This window comes from Thermothelomyces heterothallicus, assembly GCF_042370625.1.
Source record: "Thermothelomyces heterothallicus CBS 202.75 unplaced genomic scaffold P884_scaffold_21, whole genome shotgun sequence".
In the NCBI taxonomy this organism is placed as follows: Eukaryota; Fungi; Ascomycota; class Sordariomycetes; order Sordariales; family Chaetomiaceae; genus Thermothelomyces; species Thermothelomyces heterothallicus.
In genome coordinates this window covers 231,674-244,439 of record NW_027192582.1, presented here as the reverse complement: position 1 = coordinate 244,439, position 12,766 = coordinate 231,674, and the positions used below count along the sequence as shown (strand labels likewise).

At 57.9% G+C, this 12,766-nt stretch overlaps 4 protein-coding genes across 4 annotated transcripts in view; 2 read left to right on the top strand and 2 right to left on the bottom strand.

The window, feature by feature from the left end:
* P884DRAFT_206458 (Metallo-dependent phosphatase-like protein) overlaps positions 1-877 on the top strand; it is a gene marked incomplete at both ends in the record, with an annotated part of 1,484 nt that extends 607 nt beyond the window's left edge. Inside the window, 2 exons of the mRNA XM_069438717.1 lie at positions 135-564; positions 674-877. Of these exons, the coding sequence (XP_069295477.1) occupies positions 135-564; positions 674-877 (634 nt within the window). The remainder of the gene's footprint in view (positions 1-134; positions 565-673) is intronic.
* A 930-nt stretch (positions 878-1,807) lies between these two features.
* Positions 1,808-4,134, bottom strand: P884DRAFT_262451 (tryptophan synthase beta subunit-like PLP-dependent enzyme). Its single transcript, XM_069441663.1, has 3 exons — positions 3,855-4,134; positions 3,169-3,747; positions 1,808-3,081 (listed from the first exon to the last, which is right to left on the bottom strand). Exons 1-3 carry the CDS (start codon positions 3,942-3,944, stop codon positions 2,101-2,103), a joined length of 1,650 nt encoding a protein of 549 aa, XP_069295476.1. The 5' UTR covers positions 3,945-4,134; the 3' UTR covers positions 1,808-2,100.
* A 2,673-nt stretch (positions 4,135-6,807) lies between these two features.
* On the top strand, positions 6,808-9,161 carry P884DRAFT_279394 (uncharacterized protein; the record flags this gene model as incomplete). The annotated part of the gene is made up of 2 exons (XM_069443304.1): positions 6,808-8,767; positions 8,848-9,161. 2 exons carry the CDS (start codon positions 6,808-6,810, stop codon positions 9,159-9,161), a joined length of 2,274 nt encoding a protein of 757 aa, XP_069295475.1.
* Positions 9,162-11,236: 2,075 nt separating this feature from the next.
* Positions 11,237-12,730, bottom strand: P884DRAFT_279393 (WD40-repeat-containing domain protein; the record flags this gene model as incomplete). Its single annotated transcript, XM_069443303.1, has 3 exons — positions 11,237-11,279; positions 11,338-12,440; positions 12,515-12,730. 3 exons carry the CDS (start codon positions 12,728-12,730, stop codon positions 11,237-11,239), a joined length of 1,362 nt encoding a protein of 453 aa, XP_069295474.1.
* Positions 12,731-12,766: the final 36 nt, after the last annotated feature.

The following is a 12,766-nucleotide window of genomic DNA, read 5'->3' as shown; positions in this document are numbered from 1 at the left end:
AAAAAAAAAAAAAAAAAAAAAAAAAAAAAAAAAAAAAAAAACACCCCTTAAAAACGACCCAAACACCAGGACGCGCAGTCGCGCAATCGCGCAATCGCGCAATCGTGTAGCTCCTGTTAACACCAGCGCGACAGATACCCCGACAGAATAGTCCTCGTCCGCGGCAACCACGAGTCGCGCCAAATCACGCAAGTGTACGGCTTCTATGAAGAGTGCCAGCAAAAATACGGCAACGCGTCGGTGTGGAAAGCCTGCTGCCAAGTCTTTGACTTCCTCGTGCTGGCCGCCATCGTCGACGGGACTGTGCTCTGCGTGCACGGCGGCCTGAGCCCCGAGATCCGCACGATCGATCAGATCCGGGTGGTTGCGCGCGCTCAGGAGATCCCCCACGAGGGCGCCTTCTGCGACCTGGTCTGGAGCGACCCGGAAGATATTGAGACGTGGGCCATCAGCCCGCGCGGCGCCGGCTGGCTTTTTGGCCATAAGGTGGCCAACGAGTTCAACCACGTCAACGGGCTCAAGACGATCGCGCGCGCCCACCAGCTCGTGAACGAAGGGTACAAGGTGAGTGTCTCCCCCCTCCCGGCCCTCCCGGTCCCCACCTTGGAACAAAGAATACTCTCGGTCACGCGCATGAACCTAACCTGGGGCGTCGCCGTCCTCCTGTTCGTAGTATCACTTCCCGGAAAAGTCCGTCGTCACCGTCTGGTCGGCGCCCAACTACTGCTATCGCTGCGGCAACGTCGCCTCCATCATGACCGTCACGTCGTCCGACTGCCTGGAGTCGAGCACAAAGTTCTCCATATTCTCGGCCGTGCCTGACGACCAGCGCCACATCCCTGGCGGCCGCCGCGGCGCCGGCGACTACTTCCTCTGAGCGGGAAGAAAAAGAGCGAAAAGAAGGGGAGACCCCGAAGGCGGCGGCGACTAACTTTGCGATGAACGATTTGCCATACACATGTACGATGGGTGACGGCTGACCCCGACCTCTCCTTTCCCACGTAACCTGTCTGTCTCTGCAGAGGTTGCGAAATCGCTTGCATCTCGCACCGCTTGCTTGCTTGCTTGCCTCGCTGCACAGCAGCCAATCATGGTTGTGGATGTGAGCGGTGTTTTGCTGTTGGTGTTGTGCCGAGAGAATGAGGGAGAGAAAGGGAAAGGGAGGAGAAGGGACAAGGAAAGGAGAGCAAGTCGACCGGAAGAGCAATGCTGACGAAGGGGTGTGCTTGGTTCGCTTCGCTCGGGAAGCCAGAACACATTCCGTTCACATTCCGTTCGTTTCCTTCTTCGAGCGCTTTAAGCAACAAACGTCATGCTCGCCACACTCATCCTTTAACTCGTGCTCGCTCGCCGTCCTCTCCAAAGAAGGGGGGGGCGGGATCGAGCAAGCTCTAGAGCTCGGGTCTGTCAACACGGCCAAGGTTAGACAATCCTCGAAGCACGACGCAGCAAAGCTTCGTGCGAAATCTGGCAGCAGCAATGGCGGGTCTCTTTTATATCGCGGAACTGGGTCGTTGTTAGTAGATGATTGCGCATAGAGCGAGGGGGGGCGGCTATTTGTTACTGTTTCTTTCGCAAGATATTCGGGGTGTTGGGGGGGACACCAGGTGGCGGCACAGACATTAAGATGAACCGGCATCTTTTTGTGTATCATGCATGGCTCTGGATCAGAAACAAGCGGCATTCAGATACCCTTACCCGTTTTCAACTTACACACTGGCTGCGTCTTAGTCATGGTATAATTATCTAGCCTGGCTACCGGAAACGAGACGAGACAGCAATGTCGCAAACGTATTGTCGGATGCCCCTGACTTGAACAATGAGGTGACAATGTAAACTTTCAAAACTCTTGCCCTTTATGTCACTAACCCGTCTATGTACCGACTTTTCAAGCCGCGCTTGGCTGGCGCTTCTAGAGTGTTTAATATGCAAAAGTTTGTGCACCCTCGACCCGATAAATAGCATCGTTCCCCACCCAGTTCGCCCATTCATATATACACATTACCTTCTCCAACTCTGCCAGTGAGGAGTGTCTCTCTCCCTTTTCCATTCCTTCCTCTCTCTCTCTCTCTCTATATATATATATATATCTCTCTAGCATCACCTCTGACCCTTCAGCTCTTCCTCGACCTCCTCCTTGACAAGGTCTCGCACGGCCTTCCAGTCATTCGCTACCTCCTTAACCCTCTTCTCCTTCTTGTCCAGGCCGACAAACTCTGGGGGCAGCACCTTGGAGTCAAACTCGAAGCCCGGCTCGTCCTTGAGGGCGAGCGTGACGGCGCCGGCAAACTTGGCCGGGTGGGCGGTCGACAGCGAGATGATGGGCGTGTTGGCGCCGTTGAGGCGGGCGGCGGAGCGGCGAGCGGCCTCGACGCCGACGGCCGTGTGGGGGTCCAGCACGTAGCCGACCTCCCTGTACACGTTGCGGATGGTGTCGAGGGTCTCCGGGTCGCTGACGCGCTCGCTCTCGAAGGTGCGGCGGGCCGACTCGAGCACGTCCTTGTAGACGGGCCCGAAGCCGCCCTTGGTCTTGAGGCTCGACAGCCAGGCCGAAACCTCCTGGCCGGCCTGCTTCTTGTTCCACTCGTCGTCCATGCCGGCGCTCGCGGCGAACTCGTAGGCGAGGAACCAGAGGAGGCGCTCGAAGTTGGAGGAGACGAGGATGTCCATGGCGGGCGAGAGGGTCTCCTTGACGCCGTCCTCGTGGGCCTGGACGCCGTCCGACTCGATGCCGCCCTTGGCGGCCGAGCCATAGGCGGGCTTCTTCTCGTACCTGCCCGTCTTCCAGAACCGGTCGAGGATGTCGTTCTCGTTGGTCGCGATGACGAGCTTGTCAACGGGCAGGCCCATGCGGTAGGCGAAGTAGCCGGCCAGGATGTCGCCAAAGTTGCCCGAGGGGACCGAGAAACGGACCTTGTCGCCGATCTTGAAGGAATCCGGTTGTTGGCGGGCGAGGGAGAAGTACGAGTAGAAGTAGTAGACGGTCTGGGCGAGGATGCGGGCCCAGTTGATCGAGTTAACGGCGCCGAGCTTGTGGGTCGAGTTGATGTCGGGGTCGGCAAAGAGCGCTTTGACAATGTCCTTTAGGTGGGCGCGTCAGTCTCACGGGAGGGACACCACAAGGTAGACAGGCGGCAGAGGGGCAAAGGCCAGGCAGGGTGTACCAACCTGACAGTTGTCAAAGTTGCCGGTAACGGCCAGGTTGTGGACGTTGGCGTCCAAGACGGTGGTCATCTGGAGCTCCTGGATCGGGCTCACGCGGCCCTTGGGGTGGAGCATGAAAACCGAGACGTCCTTCTTCCCCCGCAAGCCGTAGATGGCGGCGGAACCCGTGTCACCGCTCGTGGCGCCCACAACGGTGAGGTGATACCTGTCGCGGCCCGTCTTTCCCTCGTTCCGGCGCACCAGGAAGTATTCGAACAGGTTGCCGAGGAACTGCAGAGCCACGTCCTTGAAGGCAAAGGTTGGTCCGTGGAAGAGTTCCAGCAAATGTATGTTGCCTTGGAGATGGATCAGTGGGGTAACGTCGTCGGAGCGAAAGGTCGAATAACTGCGGCGGATGATGTCCTTGAGGTCCTCGGCAGGGACTTCGGAGGGAGAGATGTAGAGCGACAGGACGTTGAAGGCAAGGTCGACAAAGGAAAGATCCTTCCAGGACTCCCATTGCGACGCGATGGGAACTTCCTCGGGGATGTACAGACCACCATCGGAGGCGAGACCCTTGAGCACGACTTCCTCGAAGGAGAGCTGGGCAGGGTCCAGATCGTCAGCGACGGGTTGATTTTTGGAGCGCGTTGAAGGAGGACACGGTGGAGGGCGTGTCGCGTGAGGCCTTGGGAGAGGAGAGAACCTACACCGCTATCATTGCCCCGCGTGCTGAGGTAGCGTTGCGACGCGGTGTGCGTCTCGTCAGAGGCGCCGTTCGCGGCGACGCCGTTGGACATTTTTTGGCGGGAGAGCAATGTAATTGAGAGACTCGATTGGCGACGGAGCGGTGGCCAGTGGTTGCGGATGGGCCCGGATGCTCAGGGAGGAGAGGATGTGGACGGCGATATGGGGGAGGAGAGAGGGAAGGGGAGGGAGACTAGAATCAAGAGGCAGAGTCAGAGTCAGAGTCTGCCCCCGAAGTCTTGCGTCTGAAGGGAAAGTTGGTGCCGAGTATCGGCGAGCGGGGCCGCAAAAAGCTGCGATTTGTGCCCCGCACCCACTCGCCGCCAACCGGACCGTGTCCTCGACTGGCCCTTGCCCCTTCCAGCGTGCCCGCCGGACTAGGGGACCTCAACCTCAGCATTCAGGTTTGACACAACTGCTTGATGCACCTCTTGAATCGTGGTCTCCTCCAATGCGCAAAATTCGCAAGAGGAGTACTAGTCTAATTGTCATCATCTCTTCCCCCAGTCCTGTTCGCCGCGACTGAACCACGGGTCTGATGCGATGGTTGGCGCGTCTGAAAGCGTCTCCATTTCCAGCCGTCAGCTGAGGCGCACCACATGGATATTAAGGCGCGGCATGTCTGATGTCGAAGACAACAAAACAACACTGGGTCACGCAGCCGTGAGGAATTCATCGAGTGCTGGAGGCCCCCCCCCCCCCAAAAAAAAAAAAAAAACCTCTTCGTTCTCAAGTTGCGAGGCGGGAATCTGGCATGCTGTCGAACCCATACGCAGTGAGTCGATTCTTCGTACTGATTGCTCTTCCAGAAAGAAGATATCGTGAAGGCCGCTGGCCTCGCCGATGAGGGTCCACGATGGACCCAGTTGCTCTACCGAGATCCTGGGACTGCAAACGAGGCTCAATTGCAAACCACACATATGCCGGGTTGGCTAGGGAAACAAATCTCTACAAATTCAGAAATAAAGAAGGGGAGGACGAAGACGAAGGAGGGTATAGTGTAGAGGTGTACAGATTAGTGTGCTGTATAAAGCAGAGGAGGGGACCGGAGAGTATGAGGAACTTCGTAGCATACACCACGCGACAAAGAACTACACTCCACAGTACTGCATTATGCGACGCAATGATACACCCCACTCACTCAACTTGAGTCAACTCAACTCAACTCAACTCAACTCGTGCAGTCCCCCCGGTTCTGCTTCGCGCTTCGTGAGGGTCGGCTTGCACAGAGAGAAGGGATTGCCCAAGAACGGTTGAGAATTGGCTCTGGCACACATCAAACAAGGTGCGGGTGGGGCCGACGACAACGGGATTGGCGGGCCCCCGTCCAAGCCCAGGCGTAGTGTAGGCGGGATGCAACAGAATTCAAGATTGGTGGGTCATTGGCTCGCCCCAAGCTCGAGGAGACGCGGGGCGCAAGCGGGAGGTGGGACCGGCCCAACCCCAGACTGCAGAGTAGCCAATTGGCGTGCTCGGCACTGCAGCCCCCTGCACGAAGTCGCTGGCCCAGTGTGCATCTCTGCTCGACTGAGCAGGCACTGCGAGTTTTTTCCTCGGCGCTTTTCATGTTCAAGTTTCTTCAGCAAGCCTATGCCGACATGTCCGTGTGACTGCGAAACCAGGAGCTGTCGTTGCAGGTCGTCGAGCCTTCTTTTTTGGGGCACGTGGATAGAGTTTTCCCGAGTGCAGTATGCGAGCTGTGTGAGCAGGAAGGGTCCTCTCCACCAGGCACTCTTGGGAGCTTAGTGGATACTAAGAGTACAGATTACTAGTAGTTCAACCATGTCATCGCGGTCATCGCGGGGCCCAGGACGTGGATCGGCCAACGGCGGGTGACGATCCCCAGCAACGATTGCCTCGATCAGACGCGCCCGTTGCATGGCCGTTCCATTGCTCCATCGTGTAGTGAACGGGACACACTACTCGCAATACACTACATACACTATGTGTCGGTGTCGAGAGTTCTACACCGCACACAATCAGATAGCATACAGCAGGCGGCTGCGTGCACCGCAACCAACCGGGTGCCTACGGAGTACTTGCATGTGCATCAAAAGTCCAGGTAATCAAGGAAGATCTGCACAACGAATGCCCGCGCCTGCCTCCGGGAGCACCGGCCCTGTCTCACAAGCGCCGCTTTCCCTTTTGCTTCTTCCTCCAACACGCGTGCTGTATGTACTATTGTTCGGTTCTCTCATCCGCCATCCGCCAATGCTACTGACTTGTTTCATCCTCATCGTAATTCACTTGTGGACGTAATTCGCCACATCAGCGCGGCCATCACCGCTCCCTTGTGGGAGAGCAATTCGGGAGAGCAATTAGGCATTGCACGGTTGAGAGGCGAAGTGACGCGATTGCGGGTTGCACCATTGTCTTATCAGCCGCCCAGCAGCTGCACTGTGTGCGGGTGTGGTGTGAGGTTGAGCCCGCAACCAGGCCAATTCGAAACCCCCCACCCCTCGACTCGCTTCAACCAGGAGCAGGGATCAGCGATAAGGCACCTCTGCCCCCCCCTCCTCCTTCCTTCTTTCTCTACTCGACACTCCCCCCCTCTCGATCACTCTCGATTCCGATCGAGACTGGTATTGGCAAAGAAGAATTTATCTTCTGTCGAGACTGGCTCGACAGTCGAACCCCAATTTCATCCATCGCCATCGGCTGGCTCCTCTCTAATTCTCTCTCCTCGTCATCGCCCGCTAATACGATAACTAATCGATTCCCACCTTTATTCTCCGCAGTCTTTGCAGTCTTTTCTGGCCGTGTCCCTGCGTCGATTTCTATCCGCTCGCAAACTTCAGATCCCCCTCGACTTCCTGGCCCGGGTCGCCCGCGTCCTGTTCTCGCGTCGATGCATCCGTGAACCACCAGCAAGGACGACGAGGACGCCGACGACGACAACGACCGCAGAGCGGTATCATGGCGACAATTGCCTTGTCCAGACCTGTTACTGCCCATCGCTCCACGTCCCTGTCTGCGACCATTGCCCTCGACAGCCACCCTTCGCAATGTCCGCCCCCCGTGCCCAACAAGCACATTCCCGTGTGCCCCCCTGGCCCCATCCCGCAGCAGGAGCCCACCACGCCGCCGCCATCCCCGGGCTCCCAAGAGGATCAAGTGAACCGCTCGCTGCTGTACCCCCCGGACAAGTACCCTCGCGTCGAGATGGGCCGGCTTTCCATCTACGAGCTTGATACCGACGACGTCGCTGCCGCCCTCGACCACGTCGCCCGTCAACCGCTCCCGGACGCCTCCCAGGTCTTCCCTTGGCTTCACGGCCTCCACCCGTCCAACACGGTCCAGCAGACCTTCTTCATGGCCCGGAAGCGCGCCCTGCGGAGGACGCCCCCCTGCCTGCGCGGCATCACTGTCGTCAAGGCCAACGGGGAGCTCACCGTCTCGCGGCTGAAGGGCGCCATCGCCCCGCACGAGTTCCTGCGCACCGGGGGCGCCTCGGCCGAGTTCCTCGACATCGATCCCAGGGAGGGATTCTCGGTCCGCAACTTCCACATCCAGGCGGCCAAGGCGGCCATGACCTCGGACATCATAGTCTACGGCGACGACGACGCCGCCGTGCGGAAGCTGGCCTGGGACGTCGCCGCCGCGCAGCAGCAGTGGCGCGAGAGGCACGAGGCCATGCGGCACCCCTTGCCCCACTACAACACCTTCGTCTGCGTCAGCCCCTTTGACGAGTTCGAGGAGAAGCACCCCGAGATCGTGTCGGTCAGCTCGGACGGGCTCCTCACCGGAAACGTGCTCGATTTCTTCCACCAAGAGAGGCTCGAGATGTACGACATGACGCAGGCGTCCGAGATCTCGCCCAACGTCTGGCTGGGCCCGACCCCCGACTCGGGCTCGGAAGATGAGCAGGCCTACGACATCCTGATCGACTGCAACGACCTCGGCCGGCTGAACCCGGCCGCCCTGCAGGCCATCGCGGACGCACCCGACGACGAGACCAAGCAGTACCACCTCGACTTCCCCTCCTCCGGTAGCATCATCGCGCCGAGCTGGTCGAACGCAGAAGCAGACGGTATCCTCGAAACCTGCAAGTGGCTCTTTCACCTCGCCCACGGCACGCGCCCTTCGCCTCCAGCCACCACCACCCCCTCCTCACCACAACCCCAATCTGCCGCCGACGGCGACATCCCCATGGCCTCGACCACCGGGGCCCCACCATTGCCATTATCATCATCATTATCATCATCATCATCATCATCATCATCATCATCATCACCCGCACCAGCACCACCACAACCCACGGCACGACCCCGCAGGATCCTCTTACACTGCAACGACGGCTACACCGAGATCACGCTCCTCGCTGTCGCCTACCACAGCTTCGCCACTGGCCAGCCGGTACCCCTCGCCTGGCTGGACCTGCACACCTCCAAACACCGGAACCTCTTTGCCTATCCGTCAGACGTCAGCCTGCTCAGCGCCATCGCCCCTCGTCTGCTGGCCGAGTCGCCCTCGTTCTCAGGAACAGCAGCAGCAGGAGAAGGTGGTCGGGGAGGAGGACGGGGACGAGGACGAGGAAGAAAAGGAGCAGGGACCACGCGGTCACCGGCCCCCTCCGCCGAGCAGCTTGCCGACATTCTGCGCGAGCAGGAACCGCGCTGGTTTGCCGGCTTCGACGGCTCGTTCCCCAGCCGCGTGCTGCCGTACATGTACCTAGGCAACCTGGGGCACGCCAACAACCCGGACCTGCTGCGGGCCCTGGGCATCGGTCAAATTTTGAGTGTCGGGGAGACGCCCATGTGGCGGGACGGCGAGCTCGAGGCATGGGGTGAGGACAACATCTGTCTTGTCAAGGGCGTGCAGGACAACGGGATCGATCCCCTAACTGACGAGTTTGCACGGTGTCTGGAGTTTGTCGGTACGCTCTTCGTCGCTCTCTCTATTTTCCTCCCTTTCTCTTTCTCTCTTCTTCCCGAGGACTGACGTTAAAAAAAACAGACCGTGGCCGGCGCAACGGGACCGCGACCCTCGTGCACTGCCGCGTCGGCGTCTCGCGCAGCGCCACCATCTGCATTGCCGAGGTCATGCGGAGCCTGGGCATGTCGTTCCCCCGCGCCTACTGCTTCGTGCGCGCCCGCCGCCTCAACGTCATCATCCAGCCGCACCTGCGCTTCGCCTACGAGCTGCTCAAGTGGGAGGAGCACCTCTTCTCGACCGGCCACGGTTTCGGCGGTTCCGGCCACAAGAGGGAGCTCGAGTGGGCCGAGATTGCGCGCGAGGTGGCGCTCATGAACAAGCCTTACACTCGATGAGCGCCCTACTTTTCTCTTTTTTCTACTCTCTTTCTTTTTTTGGATTATTTTCCCATTTCATTTTTTTATCTATTTTTGTGCGCTATTCAGGACTAGAGTGGAGAGACGGTTCACTCTCCTGGCTGTCCTGGCGGGGAAGAAACGCGCAGTTCCAGCTCTCTCCTGGAGGGAGACGGGGCGGCTTCTTTTTCAATCACCTCAGGCCTCTACGAATTACTTCCAATCCACCTACACCCCGAGAACATCCCCTTTGAACATGAGGCCCAGGGGGGATGGAGGGTGAGGGAGAAGGTTTGGCTTCCTGCGATCATGTCGCACGCTCACATACACGCATACACATACATACCAAGTCCGGTGAAGCCTTAGCTCCGCGCACACCAAGTTCATCACCGTCACCCGTCACTATCGTCGAAAACGAGACGTCAGCGCCTTGGAATAACCAGCAGCGGCGTAACAGAACACACGATTCTGGCGTTACTACTTGCGAAACAGCCTACCTGCTTCCCACGCAGTGTTCATCATCTCTTACCGCACTCGGCGCAAACTCCCCGCCTTCGGCCCTCCGCCCTCCGCGAATACATTACGCGGATTTTCTACAGCCTCCATTTCTGTTACCTGTAACGACCGGATACGACACGCTTCACTTTTTCCCCCTCTTTATCTTGTTTTTTTCGGATCTTGTTCTACTTGCTTTACACGGTTGTTTCAATCTTCGACTTGTCTGTTATCTGTTTCATGATCTCTCCCAAAGTATTTTCGTCATGAAGGCTTCTGTTCGATATTGGTATACGGAATCAGAGTAGGAGGGAATGAGCGATTTGAATGAACGGATGATTGGGTGGGTGGATGGAATGGTCAGGCGCTGTCACGATTCGCAGTATTTTTCACCGCTGGGAATGATGGACGGGCGTTGTACGGAACGGGCTCGAGGGTATCTTTTGCTATGGGTTGGCTTTTATTCAGCTTGTGGTTTTCGACTTGTATATGGCTGAGATGGGTTGAATGGACATGTTTGGGAAGCAAGGGTTTCGAAATGAGGTTTTTTTCTATTCGAATTGAAACACATTCCGATGGCTTAGAGTGCCTTGCCTGTATTGATGTGATCTTCCATTTCTTCGTTTCTAAGTGACGCACATTTGTAGCGCACAAGGGGATAGCGAAGCAGAGCAGAACAAGATACCTCTCAGTTCACCATCATTGGGTAAAGCATGTTTTTGGTGGTAGCCCAAGGAGCTCAACTTTTCTTGTGCTTTCAGCTCCCTTCTCCTTGTGCCCGAGGTACGGGAGATATTGGGTTGAGCAACGACGGTCCAAAACCCGGAGGCAAATCTTTGTGGCCAGCCCTATGATCATTCTGTTACGCAACATAGGTGGCGGTTTGTGATTGCCCATCGCCGCTACGGGCTGGGAATATTAGGACGCTGGCGTTCTCCACGCTTGGAGGAAATACAAAAAGAATAATCAAGGGCGCCAAAACCGAACGCCAAACGCTATGCGAGAATAACCCTTTTGGGAATGTCCTCCTGGACCCCATTATCGAGCCTTGCGCCCATAATCCGTCGAAACCTCTTCCTCCCTGAAACCCAACTTGGCAGATCACCTCGAGTAGATGTCAACAAGTAAATTCTTCTCTGCAGCAGCGGGACCTAGTCAGCCTGGCCGTGCTGCGCTGTGACATCGCCGGTGGAAGTGTCTCCTGTGTCTGTAATCTCGGGTGCTCGCACATTTGTCGGGTCAGCTGGATCATCATGGTCCTGCACAGCCTGCCAGGACGCATGCTCAGGCCCCACGGTCGGAGAAAACATCCACGTCCCGCCTAGATACTCATTCGCGGCCGTCACCCTGGGGTCATCAACGGGGCCGCGACCCCGGCCGAACAGAGAGCCGATCGAGTTGCTCATAGCATCATATATGGCAGCCACGGCGGTGCCAACCATGGCAGCAGGGATACGAATGACGGAGGTCATTGCGGTGTTCGGTGCTCGCTGTTTTCGCCGTTTCGGTTGCGCTGCCCTCACTTCCGTCGACTGTTCAAACTCCTCAAACGGACGATATTCCGTGCTATCGGTTGGCGACTATGAACCGTATACAGAGCTTTCCATCTTAGTGTCTAGCACGCTGGGGAGTGCAAGTTAGCGTGTATCTGGGGTGCTGCGCAAACGTCTAGAGAACGTACGTGTACTGCCGGACAAGACATCCCTCCCCTCCGTTTTGCAAATCGATATTGTAGACAAAGAAGCCGCCGTCGCTCGTGGCCACCATGATCTGGGGCGAGTTATTGCACATGGCCACAACGCTGCGCAGAGGTGCGGGGCCTCCTATCAGAGAGCCCCTCGCCGTCGTATTGGTAGGCTTGGGAAGTTTTATGCTCGCAAAGTCACGCTGCGGCTCCCACATCTCGGTGACCGACTGCGGGAGGTAAGGCCCAACAGCTCCCGCCACAGTACGACCCATGATCTGCGACGATCGACGGAGCATGCTGCTAAAGGTGCCGCTTTGCCTCTTGCGTGCTGAATCCTTGGTCCTGGAGCCGGCATTCGGTGTTTCACCGCCACGAGGGGACGAGCCGGAGCTGCCGGGAGAGTATTCCGGGTCGTCGCTGTCGATGCTCCTGGATCGAGACCAGCGGTTTGACCGAGGGCTGCCCGGCTCTTCCGGCTCGGGGACGGCACTCCCTGCCGCACTGGCGTTCTGCGCGTTGACAAGGCGGAAAATATGTACCGTGTCCGTCGAGGACGAGACGCACAGCAGGGTGGAGCTCAAGTTGAAGGACATGCTATATATCGTCGAGGGGTAAGTTCCGCGACGGAACTGATAGAGCTTCTGGCCGTCCGGAACGGAGAAGACTCGTATGATAGTGCCGGTCTCAGAGGCGGTCGCAACCTTGGTGCCTTCGTGGTTCAGGGCGACGAAGGAGAGCGGTGAACGGTGAGCCTCGATGACGTTAAGGGCCTTCCCGGTGTTGGTGTCGTAGATGATGACCTCGCCAGAGGTGGTCGGCACGTAGGTCGAGAGGGGGGGCGCGTGGGCGGGCCGCCTCTCTCCTTGATCCTCGCGCGGTTTGGGCAGGGGGTATGCGATGTAACTCCTTTCCGACGAAGGCGACAGAGCGAAGATAGCGTTGGGGTTCGGCGACGTCGCAATGGTGTGCAGCAGGGCCATGTTCCCGATGTCGTAGAGGTAGATCTCTTGCTCAAGGACCACAGCCAGGCGTCTCCTGTTCAGGCGAACCGCCAGTACGGCAGTTGGGAACGTGAGCTCGCAAATGATGGAACCTCGCTACAGAACGCAGCGTTAGCAAGCTGAGAAAAGAAAGCTAGAGGGGCAAAGCGGCGGGTGATGCTTCAGCTTGCCTTGGTATTTTGTATCACTAGGTGCCTAGGCGAGCGAACCAGGGCGACCAGCGAGGTCGAGAAGAGCATCTCAATGATGGTGACATTTCCCTCGTCGCTATTAAAGATCTTGTTGAAGGGATCGGTGTGATAGATGCGAAAGCCTTTTGTGGTGGCGACGGCGAAACAGCTGTGATCCTGGTTGAAGGTGACAAAGTTGAGCGAGTTGCCCGACATTGTTGCAGCGGCGCACCCGAGCGGCGTCCGGATGCG

Coding starts and splice junctions, on each gene's coding strand:
- P884DRAFT_262451 (XM_069441663.1), bottom strand. CDS start 3,944: ATGTCCAACGGCGTCGCCGCGAACGGCGCCTCTGACGAGACGCACACC. Junction 3,748..3,854: donor CGCGGGGCAATGATAGCGGT/GTAGGTTCTCTC, acceptor GACCCTGCCCAG/CTCTCCTTCGAGGAAGTCGT. Junction 3,082..3,168: donor GCAACTTTGACAACTGTCAG/GTTGGTACACCC, acceptor GCCCACCTAAAG/GACATTGTCAAAGCGCTCTT.